We start from the raw sequence: 22,764 nt of genomic DNA on the forward strand, positions 1-22,764 counted from the left end.
CAACCTCAGAGCTCACGGGCATAAAACAAGAAGAGTTTACCCCATTCCTGATACATGTCTCTCACAGATGGGGGCTGAGCTCTGTTTTCTTCTTCCAGGTCGTGGGAGCAGGGGGAAATTGGGCCTGATGAATTGTGAACTTCCTCTCAAGTTTTCCACCTGGAAGGGGCACAGGTTACTCCCGCACAACATGCCCCGAGCAAAGGGAATTGCACAACCACGCCTAACTAGAAGTGTCAGGGAAGCAATCAATCCCAGAAAAAAGAAGCCAGAAATATTTAGTGAAGAGCACGAATGACAAACAAATGGAAGGTATCCTAGTTGTCATGAGCACTGTTCTCTAATTCTGTTGGAGGTCTGTACTTCAGGTCGCCATATCCTCTGTTTGTCCTTCCAGATTCTCTTTCTGCCTTTCTTCATCCTACTCAGCCCCAGAGGCTGAATTCTACGCACTGCCTCCCCTGGACTCCCTTGCCGTCTGGTTTCTTGTTGGATTTGGCCAGTGCGAGTCCTTGGCTACAGAGGGAAGAGTAAGAGAAGAAGGCTGCTCTATTCTGTGGATCCCTCCTTGCTGGGCTCCATTTGTTAGAGGCTGAATTCCTCTCTTTAAGGTCATAGCCCCTGATCAGACAGCCTTCTTCCACAGCTACAACTTTCTCTTGGATCTATCGGCCACAGGTGGAAATGGCTTCTCTCTGGTGGTACACACTAGGTCCTTCACCATCCTTTGTTGGTTTCTTTTAATCTGTCCACATCCTCATAAAAGAATCTTCATTAAATATACTTCATTTACCCCTTCATAGTATGCCATCTATTTCTTGCCAGGTTGAGGACTAGTATGTGAGGGTATGGTAGTAAAAACATAATGAGTCTTGGATCTGCAAGTTTGGTGGGCAGCAAGATGGCAAGGAGCTGCTAAGGTTCCATGGAGGGCGTATTCTCCAATGCGCCAAGGGGAATAAAGGGACAGGAAGATCTGCTTAGGTAACAGAGCCAAGAGCCATGGAGTGGGGAGCCCCTCTCTGGGAGTAGAATAGAGACAGAAGCAAGGAACGTTCCCTATCCCAAAGGAGGACCCTCATAATGACTGGCCAATGGGTCACCAGAATTTCTATCTTCAGTGAATGCCATGTATTCCCTATTGTTCCCCTTTAGAACAAGCTTGTTTATTGTGATTTATCTGTCCTCATCTCACCACCGTAAATTGAATATGTTAGGGAAGATAACTTGCATTTTAAATTGATTTGTCTCTTGTCAGGAGGACTCACATCCACATCTGTCGGAAAGAGTACTGTGTACCACCGAGATCCTGGACATTGAGCTTGATGTCATGGACAAGTGGCACTTGGGGATTTTATATCTTAGGAACAGCGTGAGTGTACTTTACGCGTGGGAAGGAGAGTCAACCTGCTATTTGGTGACCAGTAGGGTGGTAGTCATCAGTGCTGCTTACTTCTGGCTTTCCTCCTTCTGGGCTTATGATGGGCTGGAATCTTTCCTGATCGTTTAGAATCAAATGTGGTTGTATCACTTACTTTGACCAATGAAATATAACTTGTGCTATTTCTGGGAGGAAGCTTTAAGAGAGCCAGCACGTGATTGGCCATGTTTACACTTTTCCTCTTCTACGGTGGCCAGCGATGTTCCAGGTAGAGGCAGTCCTTGTAGGCCTTTGGCCCCAGAGTGAGCAGTGAAACAGAGCAGCGTCCACTGTGACTCATGTTGGACATGTACAGCAGGAGAAGGAAATAAACTTTTCTGGTTTCATTTCACAGAGATTTGGGGGGTTTTATTACAGAGCAAGCTAGGCTCTTGTGACTGACATTGTAGTGAAGGTAATTCTAGACAGAGAGTACAGCATACGCATGGAGGCCAGACATTTCATGTCATTGGTATGTCAGGATGCATGGTTTGGTGTCTAAGGAAAATGACATTCTTGAGAAAAGAGAGGTGTGTTGGGGACAATTTAATGTCATGTAAAGACGTGCAGATTTTATTCTGCTGGTAAAGGGGAGGTAGTAGTAGAATGTGGGAGGGACCCGATCAGTGTGTAGAGGAGACTGTAGACTGGCACGGAAGAGACTTCTCAGTTGGCTCCTGTGAGAGTCTGATAGCATCCAAATTAGGGCAGTGGTTATGAAAGCAGAAAAGCAAGGAATGAGGGGCAACTTGGAAGTCAAATCAGTGCTGTTTGATGGTCACTCGGAGGTGGGCAGTGGGGACAGAGGGGAATCTAAGATGACCTGGATAATTTGGGGGAGCTTGAGGATGTCAGTTTTGCTTTAGGCTCTGTGTTTGCCTTAGCAGTTTTCAGCAAATTGCCTGATTAGAAGTCAAGGACCGTTGTCCTGTCCAGCCTGGGAATGCAAGAGGTGATTGCTTGCTGAAGTCAAGGGTGCCGTGTCTCCCTTCTCATTCTCTCCCTCAGTGGGAGGGCTGATGGGAGAGTTAGAGTACGGCTATCAGTGCAAGTGTTGTAAAGTCTGGTGCTTGATTCAGGGAGGGGAATAACATTCATCAGTCCTCCACTGTTTCACACATTTTTGAGAGTAGAAGAGATGAGAGGAGGGTGAATCTTCAAATCCATGGGATTATGTGAGTTTTCTTTAAAGAACATTTCAAAGTCATATACGCAATTTAAACGTAATCCTGAGGAAATCCAGGGCTTAATCACAGGTTCTGGCCCAGTGGAAGCCCTTCAAGTAATGTTTACTGAATTAAGCAACATAAAAATCAGTGTGAAAGTATAGTTTATTTTATGCTAATCAGAAGCTCCGATTGACTTCTGAAAGGAAGATCATGGAATTCATGTTTTTAAGGATGTGTATCAATGGTTGCAGTGTTAGATGCCCACAAATAAAGGATATTCAAGATAGGGACCAGGTGGCCTCCACCTTAAACTTGGCGTGTTAGCACTCCTATGGACAATAGCTCCGTTTGTTTATTCGTAAGTCTGTGTGGTTTCAATTATTTATGATTTTCTGCTAAAACTGGATGTGGTTCCTTTGGTCCTGCAGTATCCATCTGGGTCATTGACACGCCCCCGCTGTGTCCGTGTGTGCAGTGTGTTTATTGGCAGTGCAAAATTCGGCAGTATGGCAGGGAAATCACATTTTAACAGGCTGGGGAAGGTGTCCTGTGGCCGCGTGGGAGAACGTGAGGCGGTGCCAGGAAGCTTCCAAGCTCTTTGAGAAGGGCTCTCTCCTGCAGAATCATCAGTCTAAACCTGTGGTATCTCCTTCAATTTTGAATGTTTTTTAAGGGGAACAGATTGAAGCCCTCTCCTGCTGTGTTGGACTGTCAGAGGGAGAGAGAAAAGTGATGCTTCCTGCTGCTCCAGAAGGGAAGTAAATCAGCAGGGCCCTGGTTTCCTTCAAACTCTAATTACTGTCTTTGCTTCTGAGATTGCCTAAGGCAACGGCCACCCTTTTAAAATCTGAACTCCAGGGTCTGACACACGGAGGGGCAAGAGAACAGACCAAACCTGTATTAGTTCACAGAACTCCAATTCTTTATTAATCACAGCTTGCTCACAATGACATACAGGAAAATAGCACTAATGAAGAGTAAATATGCAGGCAGCAACCTTCGGGAGTTGGGAGTTGGGGGAGAAACGACTTCAAAACTGCGATAGGTACTTATGGTGGGTATCTGTTGATTCTCTCAGTTGGCACAAACGCCCTGCTTAGCCCCCTTGACTGCGTCAGCCCTCATAGATGGAGTAATATATATAAATATTTTTTTTTAAATAGGCAGGATTGCCTCACACTGGGGAAGAAAGACCAGCTTAAGTGAAAGTCCGCAGTGTTTTTGATTTTGTTTGCGTGTGTGTTTGAATGCAACAATCAGCTCACAGTTTCCAAGTGGAAAAATATTCAGTAGCATCATGTACTTGTACTATAGGTAAGAGCTTAAAATGAACATCATCAATCATGGCATCCACAAATAAGCCACCTGACACATTAATTCATTCCATCAAAAGAACTTAAACTAGAGAATAAGCCCACTTCATGAAAAGCGATTTCACGGCTGCTTGAACCATCTGGGTTAGGATCTGTGTTCAGCACTTTAAAAGGTTCAGCTTTTTGCTTCTACCCAGATTGATCTCAGATCTGTCTTTTTCGTCCATCCCTTTCTAAAGCCAAAGCACATTTGTAGCACATAATCCAGTAGAAGCAGAAGTAAATGCTACGAGTAGTGGTTTTTCTTAGCCTGGTTTTGTAGTTCTTAGGCAGTCAGTAGATTATGAGCGGACAAATGTGGTGATTTGTGTGGAGTTGTAATACCTGTGATCTAGGTATGGTCTCAGTCAAGTTCAGAGATTACCAAGCTGTCTAGGTCAGTAGGCAATGGTGGGTTTCTAGCACCAAAGACTGTCTATTGACCTCATTTTTCTGTTGGAATGAAAAGGGCAAGGAATGGAGTCAGACATGGGGAGCTTCAAAAAGAACAGACCTAGCAAATTCATTTGAGTGGAAAGACACAACATCAAAAGCCTGTTACAGGACATGTAAGATTATGAAATAACTTGCATAATGCAATACTTGTATTTTTTAACAAAAATGTAAGTATTTACAAAATAAGATCCAAGGTATTTTTTAAACATCAAGCAAAACATTCTGCAAAGAGACCGCATTGATTTTTTTTTTATTTTTGATTCTGTTTTTTGTTTTTTATAATGAGTTCTTTTTAAACCATGTCATACATTTCCCATACTGATATCGCATGATCCATTATAATATAGGCAGGGGGATTTACTAATGGTGGGGCGTGCCATACCCTCCGTCGCTTCAGCCAGACAGTTCGACCTGGAGTTCCTTGTTCCTGCGCACCTCCGCAGCATGCCTCTCCTGAAAAACACCGAAGGGAGACGAGACATCAGGAGCCTCGCCTGGTCCACAGAGAATTAGGAGGCCCCGCCCACTAATTTGGCTACTATGCGCTTGACTGGAAGTAACCCCCTTTAGCGTCTACCTTTAGGAAATGTTCTCATTTCAAAGAAAGGAAAACGTGGAACCCAATAAGGGTCACATTACAGAAGATCATAGAAGACTAATAGTGTCTAAAAAACTTGTATCACTGTATTTGATTAAAACGATGAACAAAAGATCATATGATTAAGAGAATTTAAAAATTTTAAAAAATTTTTTGATTAAGAGAATTTCGACTATTAGGACTACTGTATAAATCCAGAGAATAGCAATACAATATCATCCTGTCTTCTCTATAATTTTGAACGGTGTTTTTCCTTTTCCCTAACATTTTAAGGGCTTTATAGTTGCCAGTGGACATTTTGGGAGGATGAGATGCAGGAAAAAGACTTGTTGTATACTTCCTAAATTCTTAACCCCTTAGTCAGGGCTTTCAAAACTTGAGTCCAAATGACCTCTCCAGTCTTAGCCTCCACCCTTCTCCTACGCCTGCTTGATTTCTCGGTTTAACGGAATTGTCTTTTTTTTTTTTTTTTTTTTTTGCGGTACGCGGGCCTCTCACTGTTGTGGCCTCTCCCGTTGCGGAGCACAGGCTCCGGACGCACAGGCTCAGCGGCCATGGCTCACGGGCACAGCCGCTCCGCGGCATGTGGGATCTTCGCGGACCGAGGCACGAACCCGTGTCCCCTGCATCGGCAGGCGGACTCTTAACCACTGCGCCACCAGGGAAGCCCCGGAATTATCTTTTCATGCACTTTTCAATGCTGGCGATTCCAAGTCTTCCAGTTCCAACCACCAGGATAGTAAACAGACTCTTTAATCCCTGTAGCGGTTGTCTCTTTCTCCGTGAAGACTTTCATGAGACTGAAAACGATCTCACTTTCCATTTGAAAACCTGCATTAATCTTCCCTTTTTATGTGGCAGCCGTTTTATTCTAACTTGTGCTTTGGTCATTTCTGTTCTTATCTCATCAGCTCTCTTAGGCAGATGCTTACTTAGAAGCTCGCTGAGGGCCAGGGCTGCATTTTCTCACTTTTGTTGCACTTGCAGGGCCCAGCAGGTTCTCTTGCACATAGTGCATGATCAATAGATGTTTATTTACGTGAGGATCTGGGGCACTAAACTTGATTTGGGAACTAAACTCTCTGAGAAGGGAGCTGATAGGAAAGGTGGAATTCTATTTTTAGTGCACAGTTCTGCCTTGGATGACTATAAGCACAGGGTCTTGCCTATCATAGGTGATAAATACGTGGGTGTTCAATTGAAACTGAATTTTTAAAATATTGTTATTAGCATTATTTATTTTTCTATTTAGAATATTATTTATATTGCTATTTTACTCCCCTGAAGCTCCAGAAATTTCTTGTGGCTCTATAGCAGGGGTCCCCAACCCCCAGGCCACAGACAGGTACTGGTCCGTGGCCTGTTAGGAACCGGGCTGCACAGCAGGAAGCGAGCAGTGAGAGAGCGAGCGAAGCTTCATCTGTATTTACAGCCGCTCCCCATGGCTTGAGTTACCGCCTGAGCTCTGCCTTCTGTCGTATCAGCGGCGGCATTAGATTCTCATAGGAGCGCAAACCCTACTGTGAACTGCGCATGCGAGGGATCTAGGTTGTGCGCTCCGTATGAGAATCTAACGCCTGATGATCTGAGGTGGAGCTGAGGCAGTGATGCTAGCGCTCAGCAGCTACTGCAAATACAGATTATCGTTAGCAGAGAGGTTTGACTGCAGAGACCATAATAAATCAACTGCTTGCAGACTCATATCAAAACCCTATGAGTGAGTGGCAAGTGACAGTTAAGCTGCATCTTACAGAGTAGACTGGACATAAGCAACACACTTCGGGTGTCTCTGTCTCCCATCACCCCCAGATGGAACCATCTAGTTGTAGGAAAACAAGTTCAGGGCTCCCACTGATTCTGCATTATGGTGAGTTGTATAATGATTTCATTATATATTACAAGGTAATAATAATAGAAATAAAGTGCACAATAAGTGTAATGCACTCGAATCATCCCCAAACCACTCTCCAGCCCCCGCCCTGGGTCTGTGGAAACATTGTCTTCCACGAAACCAGTCCCTGGTGACAAAATGTTGGGGACTGCTGCTCTATAGATTCCTTTAGTTCAGAGGCAATGATCTTGACCAGCTATAAAGTAAATCTTATCATGAAGCTCTAGTAATCTCAAGTAGTCTCTGCTTATAGGTTCCTTATAATACTAAGCATTTATTAGGCACTTAATAGGTACCAGTTCTGCATAGGTACAGATTTTACCTGTATTCATTCCCTTGATCCTCGAAACAATCCTGTGATGGAGGCTCTACTCTGGTGCCCATTTTACAGATGAAGAAACTGAGGCACAGAAAGGCTAAGTCACTTGCCCAAGATCACAAAATTAAGAAGCAGCAGAGCTGAGACTCCAACCCAGGGAGCCTGGCTATACAGCCCCCATTCAACCACTGCTATGTAGCCTCAATGTGAACGTGAGGAGAAAATTTTATAGTTGTATGGAAAAATGTGTCTTTTCAAATGTAGGTTCTGGGAGAGAAAGGCATGTACAGCCCTACGTTTCCTTCAAAGATACAGAGTTAGAGTAAACAGGAAGTTGATTCTAGAGAAAGAGTTTAAAAGCAATTTTATTTAATTGGTTTAAATGAGCTTTTTGTCTGTATTCAAAAGCCATGAAGAGAAGAGGGAAAAAACATGTATAGAGAAATCATGTCCTGTCTGGAAATGTCACAGGGGAACTAGCATGAATGCAGCCGACTCTTCTTTCTTTTTGTTCTGCTATGGTGAGGAAAAAGATGCCATAAAATCTTTTTCTCATGCAGAAACTAATTAGTAAGACCTGAGCTCTGACAAAAATTGAGAGAAAGCCCAGACCATCACTATGTTAGGAAAAAAAACCAGCCTCAAGTCTAAAGATTCATATAAACCCAAATGTGTAATATAACAGGAAAGATTATAATCAGTATTATTAGGCTACTTTGGGGCACACTTCTTATTCAGCTCAAAATTAGTTGCAAAGAAATGGATTTTGCCATAGGAAAGAAGAAATATAATCTGTGAGCTTGAGATAACATGAAAAAAAAAAAGGAAATTTAAATAAATCCTGAGCTTCTGGGAAAAATATTGTTTATTTTCAGGCATTCTAATAAATCTATTATTTGAAAACCTTACATTCAAATCATCAAATATATACTCAAAATTGTAATGTGATTTCGTATAAAAATGTGGGAGAATCAAAGGCAGATAGGCAGGGGGCATGTAATTTTCAACATAGTCTGTTTTTTTTTTAATCAGCAAAATGTTGGCAATTGTCAGACCTTGAGTAAGAGGTTACTGAGGAAGTTGTGATGCTCTGAGAAAGTGCATCAAGAGGTCAAGTCTATTCTTTGATAATATTCATTTCATTATTGAGCTTCTACTATTTGCCAGGCACTGTCAGACACGCTGGGTTAGACAGAGCGAAGCAGATCTAAATTTACAATGTTCTCTACAACTTACCCCCTTGCTCCCATCAATATAATAGTGCTTAAGCGCTTGTATGCAACTATTCTTTTGATATGCAAAAATGTGTAAGAGATGGTTTTAGGAAAAAATTCTGATTCTTGGAGAAAATGTGATTAGAGAGATTTCTGCACTGGAAGCGAAGAAATATGAGGTCTTTCTTTTACTTTACCTTTTAATATCCCCTTCACCTCACTAGGTATCAAATCTAAACAAAAGACTTGAACTAGATGACTTAGGGTATCAATTCCAATCCATGAAATCCTATTATATGAGTATTTAAATGCAAGATGAGATTCAACATCATCAGAATCCTTCTTTTTACTAATAGCTATGAGCTTGCAATGCAAAAGAGGGGCCAGGAGTGAGTCAGGAGTGCAGCAAAGCACATTTTCATACATGAAGATGACGTTGGTCATGGGAGCATATCAACATCCAATGCCGCTGCCAAGTCTGCTTACTGTGCGGTGTTTTAGGATGGCCAGAGTTACAGCTTTAGCTTAGAATAAAAGTTTGGAGTCAAAAAGACATGGGTTCAAACCGAGACTCTGCGATCAGCTTAGCTTTGTGATCTTGGCCAAATGGCTTAACCTCTCTAAGGACCAGGTTCCTTAGATGCAAAATGGGGATGATAACAGTATTTCCTTCTAGGGCTGTAGCTTGGATTAAATTCCATAGCATGTGTCAAATGCCTGGCCTACAGTGAGAAATCAGTGAAAGCTAGTTTAATCCTCTTTTCCCTTTCATTTTTCATTTATCAGACATATTCCATAGGAAAGAGTTACACAAATAGCATTCGTGAATCAGAATGATAAAGAAAAAAAGTCAGATGAGAAGCATGAAAGGTTACAACAGACGGGAATTGATAATGGTTGAAATCTCTATCTAAAGAGTTATATATCATCAAAATCATCTCTTAGAAAAAGAATCACAGAATGTTACTCCCTGAAGAAAAAACATTTTTTATCCTTTCTATATCCAGATTATTTTGCCTATGTCTTTAGCCCTCATGCAATTAAAAAAAAAGGAAACTGTAGATCATAGCTAATGTGATATAGGTGTGGCTAACACAAGGAAAAAGAAGGACATGGAACTCCAATTTACTGATCCATTTCTCAGACAGGTCCTGGTCCACATTCAAAGGGTGTAATTAGAAGTACATTTAAATGTTTGATGTTAAAGTTATATGTTTAATGAATGTATCTATGGTCAAAATGATTATACATGCTTTAACTGATTTTTCAAAACTAGCTATTCACTGCAGTTCCTGGTTGGGTTTGACAAGAGAGCTGCTACGACCCAGGGTTCCAAATGGGTCAGGTGGTGGATTTTCTGTGGGATACTGTCTAGTGGGTTAGGGGAAGAAGCACACGTGGGGAAGGTGAACGTGTCTCTTATCCTTTCTGTATGGCGAGAATAGGTGTTGCCTCTCTCTCTGTCTGTCTCTTTCTATTTTTTAGAAATAGAAACTCCAAGAATAAGAACATTTTTTTTTTTTTTTTTTTTTTTTTTTTTTTTTTTTTTAGAATAAGAACATTTTTAATTTTACTGCAGGGTCAGTCATAATCCGCAGTGTAGTCATAGACTACAATTTTGAGCCCTGAGCATGACTATTCATGTCACTCAATTTGAGTGACTGAAACAGGTCAGACTAGTGCAGGTCTTTGTGGCACAGGCATCTTTTTGCTCACACCCTCTTCATTTGATTCTTTTCTATATGATAAGTTGGAGTGTTGAGATGAAGTGCTAAGGGAACAGAAATTTAAAAACAGTGTAACATTCAAAATTGTACTGAGCACAAAGCTAATATGTGTCATGTGTTCAGTAAATGTATCATCATCATCACAACTACATTTATTATCATTAATAATTATTAACCGAATGATTAATAAACTAATAATCATAGGATATGTTCTCATATAGGAGATAGTAGAAATTGTGAGAGGCATGAGGAATCCTGGGAATAGAATAGAGAGAAAAGAGAGATCATGAGCTGAATTATGTATGTACGTATGTATGTATGTATGTATGTATTCAAAAATATTTGTTGAGTTCTTCCACATTCTAGGCACTGTGTGTTCAGTGGTGAACAATATAGACACAGTACCTGCCCACATACTACTCACATGTTAGTGTTTTTATATTTTTATAGGTGCTCATTTATTCAAGAAATGAATAGTAATATATGTTAAAGAAAAGAGTGTAACATTATTGTTGAAGGAAGAAAGAACATGTTTACGGAACAAAAAATCAAAAAGATTTAAATATCATTTATGACAACATAACAGAACATATTTAAGAAGGCTTTAGCTCAGTGCTTTTCAACCCTGGCTAAATATGAGTGCTTATGGGTAAGCTTTAAAATGCTGATCTCTGGGTTCCGCCCCAGACAGCTACATCAGAAGCTCTCATTTTAAAGAGCTCTTCAGTAAGTTCTAAAGTGCAACTGGGATTGATTTTGCTTTAGGCTTTCAGTCTTATCTAAAGGCTTTGTGCTAACATGGCTGGGACTCTGACAGGTCTGTGGGAATTCATCAGTGAATGACACTGAGGATACTATCGTAGCCACCATCGAGGGACACGTTCTGCTCAAATGCTCAATTCGATAATTGAGCAGGAGGGGGACTGAGGGCTGGGTGGTAGGCAGATTGCTGCAAAAGCTCACGTGGAATTGTATCACATCTCTTGGCTAATCGGTAGGGCCAGTGAGGGCTGTCAAAATGGTGGGCACTTAGTGTGGTCGCCTGATGACTATCTCACTAATAGATGTCATTTCAGTAATAATCACCTTTTGACGTGGGAGATTCCAGAAAAGTTTATGTTATATCGGCAGTTTCATGCACTTTCAGCGTAATTATTATTATGGATCCTCTTTTTAATTTCTAACTTCATTGCAGTAATTTCATTCAGAAAAAGTCACAATAAAAAACTAACTTTGTCTTATTTTAGGAAGAAGCATAGTAGTTTTAGTACATACAAACACATATACCATATGTCAATAAAAAATCTACAATGTTCTTAAAATACATCAAATGGAAGTAAAGTTAGTATGCTCTAAGGAGTATCTCCACTTTACTGAGAAGATAACAGATCTTGGCTGTCACTGGTCAAAGATTCTATTAGATTTGAAAAGTGTCTCTTTAGCTATGGAATACCAGGGAAAATGTGGCCCTAAAAATGATGTGGGCTGCATCACTCAGCACAGGATAAAATGCTGTCAGCTGAGATTTACATCAGAAAAAGCTACAAACCGCTAGTTCTCAAACCTGACTGCATACTGGAATCATCTGGAGAGTTAAAAAAAAAATATGGATGCCTGGGTCCCACCCCTGGAGATTCTGCAGCTTGATGCCAGGAATATTAAGCATTCCACAGGTTGATTATTTCCAGGACAAACTGTATGTATGCATGTATGTACGTATGTATGCATGTATGTACGTATGTACGCATGCATGTAGACATGCAAGTGTGTATGCAAGTATGTATGCATGGAGGGAGGAGACCAATTCTGGGTGAGAGTGAGAAGAGAAAAAAAGGAGCTGGCCAGAGGGGTGGGTGAAGAAAAATACACAGAGAGAAATAAATTGCCCATTAAAATCCAGCACTTCTGGAAATAATAGTTAAATATGCAAATTTTATGAACTATTTTACAACTGAAATCAAGAAGGATCTGCTGTGTGTTTGACTATGTGTAATTTTAAAAAACAGTAATGCTCCTGGATAGCCTTGGATTGATATGTCTTTTTTTAATTTAATTTTATTTTTTTTAAATTTTATTTTATTTATAAGCAGGTTCTTATTAGTTATCTATTTTATACATATCAGTGTACATATGTGAATCCCAATCTCCCAATTCACCCCACCACTTGGATTGATATAAATCTTGCACTGGATATTAAAGGTCTAATTGCCAATCCTGGAATAAAATCAGCATGCCCCATTCCTAGCAATGCCATTTGCTTTTATTTTTTTAGGGCCTAGGATGAGAGATGAAGGTTGATTCACAATTATCCTGAGTAAAAGATACAGTGGTTCTGAGAGAACAATTTCTAGAGGATTTCCGGGGCTGTTCATCCTGACTGATGGGAATAGTTATATGTTCAGGTTGGTGAGAAGAAAGGCACCAGGAAATTGAAGGCACCAGAAAACTGAGTAAATGAAGTTCCCCTACTAGCTTTTAGTGTAGATTTTCCTACATGGAGAGAATGGGTTTTCCGCTGTTCATAAATATTCTGTCCTTTTCTGACAAATGTTTTTCCAAATGTATGGAAATATGTCCAAATATATTTTGACAAAACCTTTACATATTTATTATATATTAATTATTAGACTAAATATTAAATTTATTATTTTACTATATATTGTCTTTTATTACTGATTGTATGAAATATTTAATATTTCCAATTTAATATTTTTCCAGTAGATGGGTTCCTAAGATTTGTACCGAAGTCTGTTATACATTTGAAAAGCAGGAATCAGCCTCCCTCAAACTATTCACCATTGGAAAAATCTGACAGAATTCCAGCTTTAAGTCCTACTCTCATTCTTCAACCATGTTGCAGTGCCCACTAAGGCCATGCTACCCCGGGAAACCCTGCCCATGGGGTTAGGTGCCTTATGCACCCGCAGCAGAGATTGATTAAGTCTCTGGTGCCTGGGCATTTGAGAGTTCATCTGGCCGTGTTGCATACAAATGTGTGCATCTGCTCAGGACTCTGTTATGATTACCTTTTCCTGCAGACGTTCAATAATAGCAGCTAGATTAGCCTCACGGTTTTCCTTAATTTGTTCCATCTTCAGGATCAGCTTCTCCTCTGCCATTTTGCTGAAGTTGTTGTTCTCCTCCAAAGCCTTCTGGAGGACCTCTCGCTCGTGTTCCCGCTTCTCTGCCAATTGTTTCAGCACCTGAGCCTCCTGAGACTGGGGAAGAAAAACATATCCATCTTAGAATCACCCAGACACAAACCTGGTGGAATAATGGTCCACTGATTCAAGACAGCATTCTTTTCAAATGAATAGTACTTCTAGCCTTGAGCACTGTTGTCAATTCCCTGCTCATCTGCATGCCTTAGAATTCTCTATAGAATGTGCTGAGTGGGGAAATGTAGTGAGCTGAATTTTCAGCTGTGAGTTTTTCAGACAGATTGTTTTAGAAGAAGAAGCATTTTACCCTCCTGGTAGAGTTTTTGTTTTCATAAGTTGCTGCTAAGCATTTATGCAACAGGGAATGCTGTAATTAATCACCTGATGGCAACATCCTTGGAAGCCTGAGGAAAATAGGTGAGGATTGGGGCACGTTCCCATCTTTTTCCTGCCTCATTGTTTTTGATCAGTTGTAGGCTGGGCCCTGCAATGAGCCTTTCAACTTTCCCCAAATTGTTAAATCCACTTTCTCGTTTTATTCCATGCCCATCTCTGCTCTATTTTTTTCCATGCACCAAATTCTCTTAGGAGACTTTGGGAACAGTGCAAACTCCATCTCCATATGGCCACAGACAACAGAAAGTCCTTTTCCGGCCCCATCTTGAATATGCCAAGGCCACCCAGGTCACCTGTGAAACCCTGTATTTGCTCAGTGATTACAGCAGAAACATCAGAAACCTGTGTATCCCACTCCTGCACGTCCCACACATTTTTGCACACCGTAATTCTCCTGCAGCATCAGGAGGCTATACGGTTCTTTATGTTAACAGTCAGAGGGGTTCTTGATAATTATGCCGAGGCCCGGTATCCACCCGCGAGATTCTGACTCTGCAGTTCTTTGGTAAGACCCAGGAAGCTATATTTTTCATAAGCAGCCCTAGTGATTGTAATGCAGGCAGTTCACAGCCTACTTTTTGAAAAATGCACTGGTATGCGCTTTGGCATCAGGTCTGTGTTTAAGTGCTAACTGTGTCAATGACCCTGGATATATTAACATCTTTCCACATTCACCTTCTCCTCCAATTATGCAGCTAAGAGCAGTCTTACCCAATACTGAACTATCCAGGTTTAAGACTAAATTATTACACATCCATAGTTCCTGGGTAATTCCTTGGGATCAGCTGGTCCTCTGAGGTGAGGCTTCAGAGGATTCATTGTAAATGTGAATATCTAAACAATGGTAGATCAAACAAACATTTCATGGGCTAAATATTGGTTACCATTAAAAACATTAATAGGGAGATATTTCAGTTGATGGCAGTGGTCGTGGGCCCTTACTGGAGAGATTGTGATGTATAAACGATACGAAGTCTGACAGGGAAAGAAACTTTTCTTTAGATAAAATTCTACAGGAATGGTAAAATCAGACAGCCTTAAGAGTCTTTGTTGATGTGGTTATTCTGAAGTTTATCAGGAATATGTCTAGTGACTCATTGGAGATTAAACAGACAGTTCTGGGAACCAGCCCCACTTCTTGTTTTAACCCCGTAATCGTTTCACTGACATCTTTAGTGGACCCATTTCATTCTTGCTTTGTTATAGCTTGCAAAAAATCTACTATGAAAAATGATAAAATGTTAACACAAAGTAAGTTCAAGATCAAATGGAGCCTTTCTGGAAAAAACATGAAAAAATATTTTCTAGTTTATTCATCCTCCTGCCTCTAGGTGGGGCTATTGGTAAAACATCCTACATGGATTTTGCTTATCTACTGCTACCGGGACTACTGAATCGTGACACAGAGAAAGAGAGACTGACAAAAGGTGTGTGTGTGTTTAAAGTTTCTCTCTGAGAAAAGTCTTCACGAAATTATTTTTTTGGCATATGCATGAAGATAGTAGCTATCTCATAGGACTATTTGTCAGCATCAAATGAAATAATGTTTGCTAGGGATTCAGCACAGTGTCTAATATGGAGGAAGTTAGTACTGAGCAAACGGCAGCCATTATTATTGAAAGGAAAACTCAAAACACTTGTGACAGGAGAGGACGGCAATTGAACCTCCTGCTACACCTAAGCTCAGATGCAGAATCTTGGTTATCTCACGTGTGCAGGATATCTGTTCACATTCCTTTAGTTATGGACGGTGAGCAGATTCAGGGGTCCTCGTGGTTGGTGACAGTCAGCCCTTCCTTAACTCCGTCCTCTCCACCAGCACACGTACACTGAATGGGGCTGTACTGCTAAGAATTTTCACGGTTAAGGAAGCACCACAAAGAAGTAAGAGGAAATGACTTTGATCTTTCATTTCAGAAAGTTCAATTCAATTTACGTAACCTAAGTCCAGAAAACTTTTTGAGGGAGAGAAGTCTGGGTTATCACAAAACAAGGGTGCAATGTGTCCAAGAATTATGGATAAGATTGGGGCCTTAGGTGTCTCTTGTCATGGGCAGAAAACGGTGGGGCAGCTTCAGGAAACCAAAGAACACCAAATCAATCAAAATAAAGCAAAACAAAATTTTTCAAAATCCTCTACAGCAGTGCTTTTAGATTGTATTCCTCGTAAGACATGGTCCATCAGCCAAGGCTGCTGAAGCCAGTAGATACGTGAACTTTCTGCTCGGTATGTTAGTAAGTTCCTTTCCCCGCCTCTTTCTCCCACAGATCAGTGCTTCCAGCACTGCCCTGGATAGGATCTACCTGGATTTTTCTGTGGCCCTTTCTCGCAGAGTTACCGTGGATAGTTGTCCAGAAGCAACTGCGTCGTTTTTAATTTTCAGATGCTCAAATTAACTTTGGCACTTTGTGAAATCGTGTTGTAACTTGATGTTTATATTTGTGCTCTTAATTTTCTTTTGTGAAAGAGCCGAAACCAGTCGGGAGACAGCAGGGGAATAGGATTGAGAAGGGAAGCCCTTGGCATTGAAAGGGTAATAGAGCAATACATTCCTTTTCAGATCTCTTGCCTTGGTGGGACACGTTTGGTCTGTGTGAACACAGACTCCCTCGGGGGCCCATAATCACGAAAGGAGGGAGGCCTATTGCACTTGTGGAGTGTGGCATCTGGCTCAGTTCGAAATGCCTCAATGAAGTTAGTACTTTTGCAGCCACTGGGGCTAAATGAGATTACCCAGCCTAGGTGTCAAGTGCATTCCTTTAGCACAATTAATGGGGTGAAACAGAAACAGAAGGCAGTACAGAACGTTCTCACGTGAGGCCGCTGCTCAGTGATGAAGACCTGCCTAACTGGGCCAGGCCACCCTTCAGGGCCACTCCATGGAGCCTTTCCTTACGCACTGGTAGGGGTTGTTATAACCACCATTGCCTCAACTCATGCATTAGTAGGATCTAATAATTATATATGTTTCAAATATTTAAAGCTCAAGTCCATGCAAAAAAAATACAGGATGAGAAGTTGATTATGGAAAGAATTCCTCACCAAGAAAATACGTCTGCCTCCCTGTTTTGATTCTTCCTCGTACGTACTCAACTCTTAAATTCTTCCATGGAGCTAACAGCCTTGAGGGCTTTGACCTCAGTTCCTAGGGTCTCTGGAACTCCACTGCTGCAGAGAGTCATAATTCTTCTTCCTTCTTACATAGCCTGGCCTCCAGATATCACCACCTATAAGCTCTAACTTAGTTCCTGGGGAGAAATTGATTCTATGAATACAGCTTTAATCCCCCCAGTCACAGCCTCACTGGTCCGGATTCTGATATTTCTATCAATAAGCAAATAAGTATTTTGTCCAGAAAACTGCCTTAAAACAGAAAATGAGTGTGAGGATGTGATATATAAAAGTAGAAGCATTTTCCTTCATTTCGGTCGGAGTAAAGTTTTTGCTACGTGGTCGAATAGGTATTCTTACTTTATTCCTTGTTTGGGCAGATTAGCAGAAAGGAATCTTGATCGACTTATAGGGAGGCTGGAGAGGTGAGATTTGCTAAACGTTGTTAAAACTAAATTGTTTAAGGGAAAAGGATCTGACCACGGAGGACCATTTCTGAATAGCATGTACCTAATGTGGAAGGTCACTGAAATGCGGAAATAGAAAATGAGGGCATGATTCAGGTATAATGCGAATGTCAAGGCAAAGTATTTATAGAGCTAAGACATCCAGCATGATGTTCTGGAAGATGAAGAACATCTCCATCTTGCTATTGTAATAGCGGAGCCACAAGGATGGTGAACACCTATTCTGGGCATAAATTTCCTCACACTGAACTCAGTATCACTGAAATAATTACAAGAGACATACGTGAAGGGAAAAATAATGAGATGGTGAGAAGAATTATTGTACATTTAGGAACACTTTAACTATATAATTTTCCAAAGAGGTTCATTACCATTTCTTATATTACTGAGTATAAGCATTTAATTACTGTATAATGAAATGGAAGATAAATTTGAGTTAAGTGGTATAATAAAACTCATTTTACTTTGTGTACACAGAGGAGATTTAAGACTATATTTTAGATAGTGCTAGTTTTTATTTCTATGTGTCCTGAAGTATACAGTTTCTACCTCTATTTTCTTTTAAAGTATTTTTTTTTGATATGGACCATTTTTAAAGTCTTTATTGAATTTGTTACAATATTGCTTCTGTTTTACGTTTTGGTTTTTTGGCCGCGAGGCATGTGGGATCTTAGCTCCCTGACCAGGGGTCGAACCCTCACCCTGCATTGGAAGGTGAAGCCTTAACCACTAGACTGCCGGGAGGTCCCCATACCTCTCTATTTCTTGTCCCTTTTCATCATTTGGATATATTTCTTGCCTTCTAGAACCATTTATCAGACGCTAGATCTCCTAGTACCTAAGTGCTTTTACGGTAGTAGGTTAGATGATGTGTCTCTAATTATTTGCTTTACTGTTAACAATGAAAATACATTATTAACCCAGCTAAAGTCACAAATAAAGCCTTGTTAAATATGATGATTGAGTATAATTATGTAAAACAAAAGGGTTTAAAATTCACTATGTGTTGAAGAGTCAGAAGTATAATAAGAAATTTAAAATGAGTGAAATCTAAACACCTTTAGCATGAGTCCTTCTGCCAGAGTCTGTAGTGCATTTACTGTGGTTAACTCCTAGGAAAAGAATCACGGGGGTGCTCTTCACACACGGGAAGAGTCTGTGGACCATATGTCACATTCTCTAAGGAGCAGAACACTTCCTGAATGTTGAATTGTGAATAATCCAGCACTTTAGCTCCTAATCATTGCTATACAAACCACCCCTCTTTTACTGGATTCAACTTTAGTTGCCATCTACAATGTGAGATGCCGACAAATGGAAAAGGTAAGTCTATCATGTTTGGTGACAAATGGTGCACTTCGAGGCCATGTTATTAAAAATAACCAACACAGATTTCTTTCGGAGGTTCGATGACTTTGGAGTTGATGGTGCCAGTATTGTCAGTATGCCAATTATAATTTACTGGAGTGGTTTGAATAACTTTCTTTTTAATTTAATTGATTTTAGCATGAGATTTTATCAATATCATTCAATTCCTTAAGTTTTCATCATTTTTTTTAAGAATACTAATTTTTTCAAGCCACTTTTAGTTGGAATGAACTATTTATATATCTGTTACCTATCAAACCACCTTTGTAATTTGATAACTAATATTTTAAAATGTTTAAAAATATTTATGAAATGTATTATACAGTAACATTTCAGCATCTGTGTTAATGAGAAGCTTTCTTTATGAAATCATGAGTTTGCTAGATCATCATCTCTGTGAGGTTGGAATTGGATGTGTTTTTACACGATAATAGCTGACACTTTCACAGCGCTTGTGATATGGAATAACTCTTTTAATTCTCACCATAACTCCAGGATGTAGGTCCTATTGTTAGTCTCATTTTACAGATGGATAAAATAAGACATAGTGAGATTAGGGACTTGCCCAAGGTCACACAGCTATTAAGTGGCGAAACCAGACTTTGATCACAGACATTCTCTTAACCATGTGTTCTTAACCACTATGCTTTTAAAGATGTTCTTAAACACTGTGCTTCTCTTGCCATATCAATAATTTATTGTCCAAACTGGGATACTTACGAGATTGAGATAATAATGATAACCAAACAGTAGGAATAAGCTGGGGTTGTCCTGGGCCAGCTGGAATGTATGGTTGGCTTAGCTCTGCTGCCTCTCACTAAATAAATGTTTGTTGAATGAATAAATGGATAGATGGATAGATGGATGGATAACCGAAGAGTTCATATCATTTCATCCACATGGGTAAGCTGCTGTATGGAAACTTTAATTTCAAATAATGAGCTTCAAATCTGACCTCATGAGGTAATGTGGTCTCATGGAGGTGAATACTGATTCTCGGAGATAATCAAAGAAGGAAGAAAAAAATCAGAAAAAGGACTTATTCCTTTTATAATAATCTTCTACAACTGATCAATGGAGCATTAATTCTGGTTCAAAGGAGCCTAACGGAGGAGCATTTAACGTAGTGATCAGATGGTCAGTGCTGCAATAGTATCAACAGATGGAGTGAGGAATTGGGGAAACTGCCAAAACATCGAACACAAAGTGAATTGGAGCCCACACGGAGATGAGTCAGTGACAGCCCTCCAGCTCTAGATCCAGCAGGCTCCAGCAGCACGGCCGAGGTAGGTCACTGCTTCCCAGACATGATCTCTAAACTCAGGTCCCAGAAGCAAGTCTTTCAAGGGTACTAATGGACGGGGAGGGGTCTCATAACCTTTTTGTTTTAAAAGCCCTATCAGGAGCCATATTTCACCTCTGTGAAATACCTCTGTGTCTATCTTAATCCTTACTTTGAGTTAGAATTATGTTAATTTAGTGAGAGAATGCTTATTTTATGATAATCAAAAATATTAATTGGCAGTTATAGATGCTTTGATTATAACCATGACAAAAGGAATTGATTAATACTTATTTAAATGTATTATGTTTGGTAGGCGGAATCTTTACAGACTTTTAGCTTGTAGGAAAGGAAATGGAACCAGGGCAATATAAGTGCTGCCGGTCACTCGGCTAGGTTGGACATCTGAGTATTTCTGAAAGCCTTTAGTGACTCCTCATTTCTTAGATAAAATAGAGTTTGAATACCTAACCTAGCATTGAAGGCCCTCCACAATCTCACCTCACTACTCCCTACCCAAGGCCACTAGCCCAAACTACTGGTCTACCCACTGCCCTGAAAACACACTTTCTGCACTCTCACCTCTGGGTATCCTTAGTTCTGGAACAATTCTCTACATCTAGCACACTTTCATGTCTTCTCTATTTATCTAACACTATTTATTTTTCTAGTCACCCAGCTTTTTAAAGTAGATATTTCTCTGAACAGAGGCTGTGATTCACAAGGAGTGAAATGGTTTCATCTTCCCAATGAACTTCTTTTTCATTTGAATTCAGAGTCCTTAAAAATGCTACCTCTAGGGCTTCCCTGGTGGCACAGTGGTTGAGAGTCTGCCTGCCGATGCAGGGGACACAGGTTCGTGCCCTGGTCCGGGAAGATCCCACATGCCGCGGAGCGGCTGGGCCCGTGAGACATGGCCGCTGAGCCTGCGCGTCCGGAGCCTGTGCTCCGCAACGGGAGAGACCACAACAGTGAGAGGCCTGCGTACCGCTAAAAAGAAAAAAAAAAAAAAGCCTCTAACCTCAGTTCCTACCTCAGTCTCCCCTTGCTCCTTCTGCTCCCACCATACTGTCCTCTGTGTTATCTCTCGAATAGTCCTAGCATACTCCTACCTCAGGGCCTTTGCACTTGCTGTTCTCTTTACTTCAAACTCTGTCCCCCAGAGAAGAGTCCCATGGCTCACTCCTTACCTTCTTGCCTTCTTTTCAAATGTTTTCCCTCACTATCTTCATGCTTCTTTTCAAATGTTCTCATATTCAAGAGGCCTTTTCTGACTACCCCATATGAATAGCACTTTTCGCCCCAGAACTACCAATTCTCTTTGTCCTGCTTTATTTAGTACCATCTTACTGGGTTGAGCATGTGACCTGGCACAGGTCACTGAGACTCAATTCTAAGACTTCTGTTAGAACTATTAGGAAAGAGAAGCTCTCTTTCTGCTGGAGTTGCTAATTTGTGAGAAAAATAATTTGGGACTGACTGAAACAAAAAATCCTTGGTATTGAGACCAATTAGTTGCAGAAATAAATGATAAATGTAAAAAGAAATATTGAACTCCTGGATCAAGCTGTTTTTTTTTTTTTTTTTTTTTTTTTGCAGCACGCGGGCCCCTCACTGTTGCGGCCTCTCCCGTTGCGGAGCACAGGCTCCGGACGCGCAGGCTCGGCGGCCATGGCTCACGGGCCCAGCCGCTCCGCGGCATGTGGGATCCTCCCGGACCGGGGCACGAACCCGCGTCCCCTGCATTGGCAGGCGGACGCTCAACCACTGCGCCACCTGGGAAGCCCTTAAGCTGTTTTTGAAGCTGTAACCACTCTGAGGATTTTAGTCCCATACCCTCTTTTTGCTTCATTTAGTTGAGTTGGGTTTTGGTTATATGCATATCCTCACTTAGATAGTTACTGAGATATATGCACTTGCTAAATAAAGGCTCTTTAAAGAGAATTAAAGAATTTAAAGAATTCTCTTTAAAGAGAATTAACAGTTCTTCAAATGAGTGCTAATTAAGTCAGTACAACCCAATAGAAAAAAATCAATGAATGATTTCTTAAGCTGTCACTTTCTGTTAATTAGTTGTATTTTCTTCTAATTAAAACCCTAGTACCTGGACATAATCTATATAATGATTTTTTTGAAAATTTTAGTAAGAGCAGAAATGTGACGGAATACTGATTTTAAAGGGCTCCAAAGAATATTTTTCCTGGGTGTCGCAATGCTGGATGATTACATTTGCAGATGTCTTTTAGTCACGTGGCCAATTTCTAGTTAAATTCAATGGTTTAAATGTGTAATTGTTGATAATTTATTGTTGTCAGAGTACATGAATTTTACCAGAATCAGTAATTAGTTAACTCAGGGAATTCTATGAGAACATCCAGTTAATTTTGATCATCTCTGTGTTCTTTTTCTTTTAATAATTTCCTTCAAATTAAATATACCAGCAACATCTGAACTATGATGTTGAATTTTCATCTTTAATTTTCAATTTCAGGTCAGTTACTGACTTCTATTCAAGTCATGGCATCTCCATATGTCAACCTATGACCTCTGCTTACAACTGTTCGCTATAAGATGCCAATGCTTCGGTGAGAACTTAAATTACCTTGACTGTAACATGCTCTCTACTATTGTAGTTAGTCATTCATATTTGTTGGCGACAGTCTCGAAGGACTGTAACTCTGAATACGTTAATTCAGTTTTACTATGAGAAGAAAGCTATAAATGGCAACAAAAAAAATGATAAATATTTCTAAAGCAACTTCCTGTATGTCTGCTTGGGTTAGTAGCTTAGTTTCCTTCCTTTGAAATCCAAATTTATAACAACAGTAATTG

At 40.4% G+C, this 22,764-nt stretch overlaps 1 protein-coding gene across 1 annotated transcript in view; it reads right to left on the reverse strand.

The window, feature by feature from the left end:
• Positions 1–3,507: 3,507 nt before the first annotated feature.
• The window catches only part of STMN2 (stathmin 2), a 53,523-nt gene continuing 34,266 nt past the window's right edge, over positions 3,508–22,764 (reverse strand). Inside the window, exons 4-5 of the mRNA XM_079901407.1 lie at positions 13,173–13,364; positions 3,508–4,850 (exon numbers count right to left, since the gene is read on the reverse strand). Of these exons, the coding sequence (XP_079757533.1) occupies positions 4,791–4,850; positions 13,173–13,364 (252 nt within the window). The 3' untranslated portion in view covers positions 3,508–4,790. The remainder of the gene's footprint in view (positions 4,851–13,172; positions 13,365–22,764) is intronic.

The sequence above is a fragment of the Stenella coeruleoalba genome (genome assembly GCF_951394435.1).
Source record: "Stenella coeruleoalba genome assembly, chromosome: 17".
In the NCBI taxonomy this organism is placed as follows: Eukaryota; Metazoa; Chordata; class Mammalia; order Artiodactyla; family Delphinidae; genus Stenella; species Stenella coeruleoalba.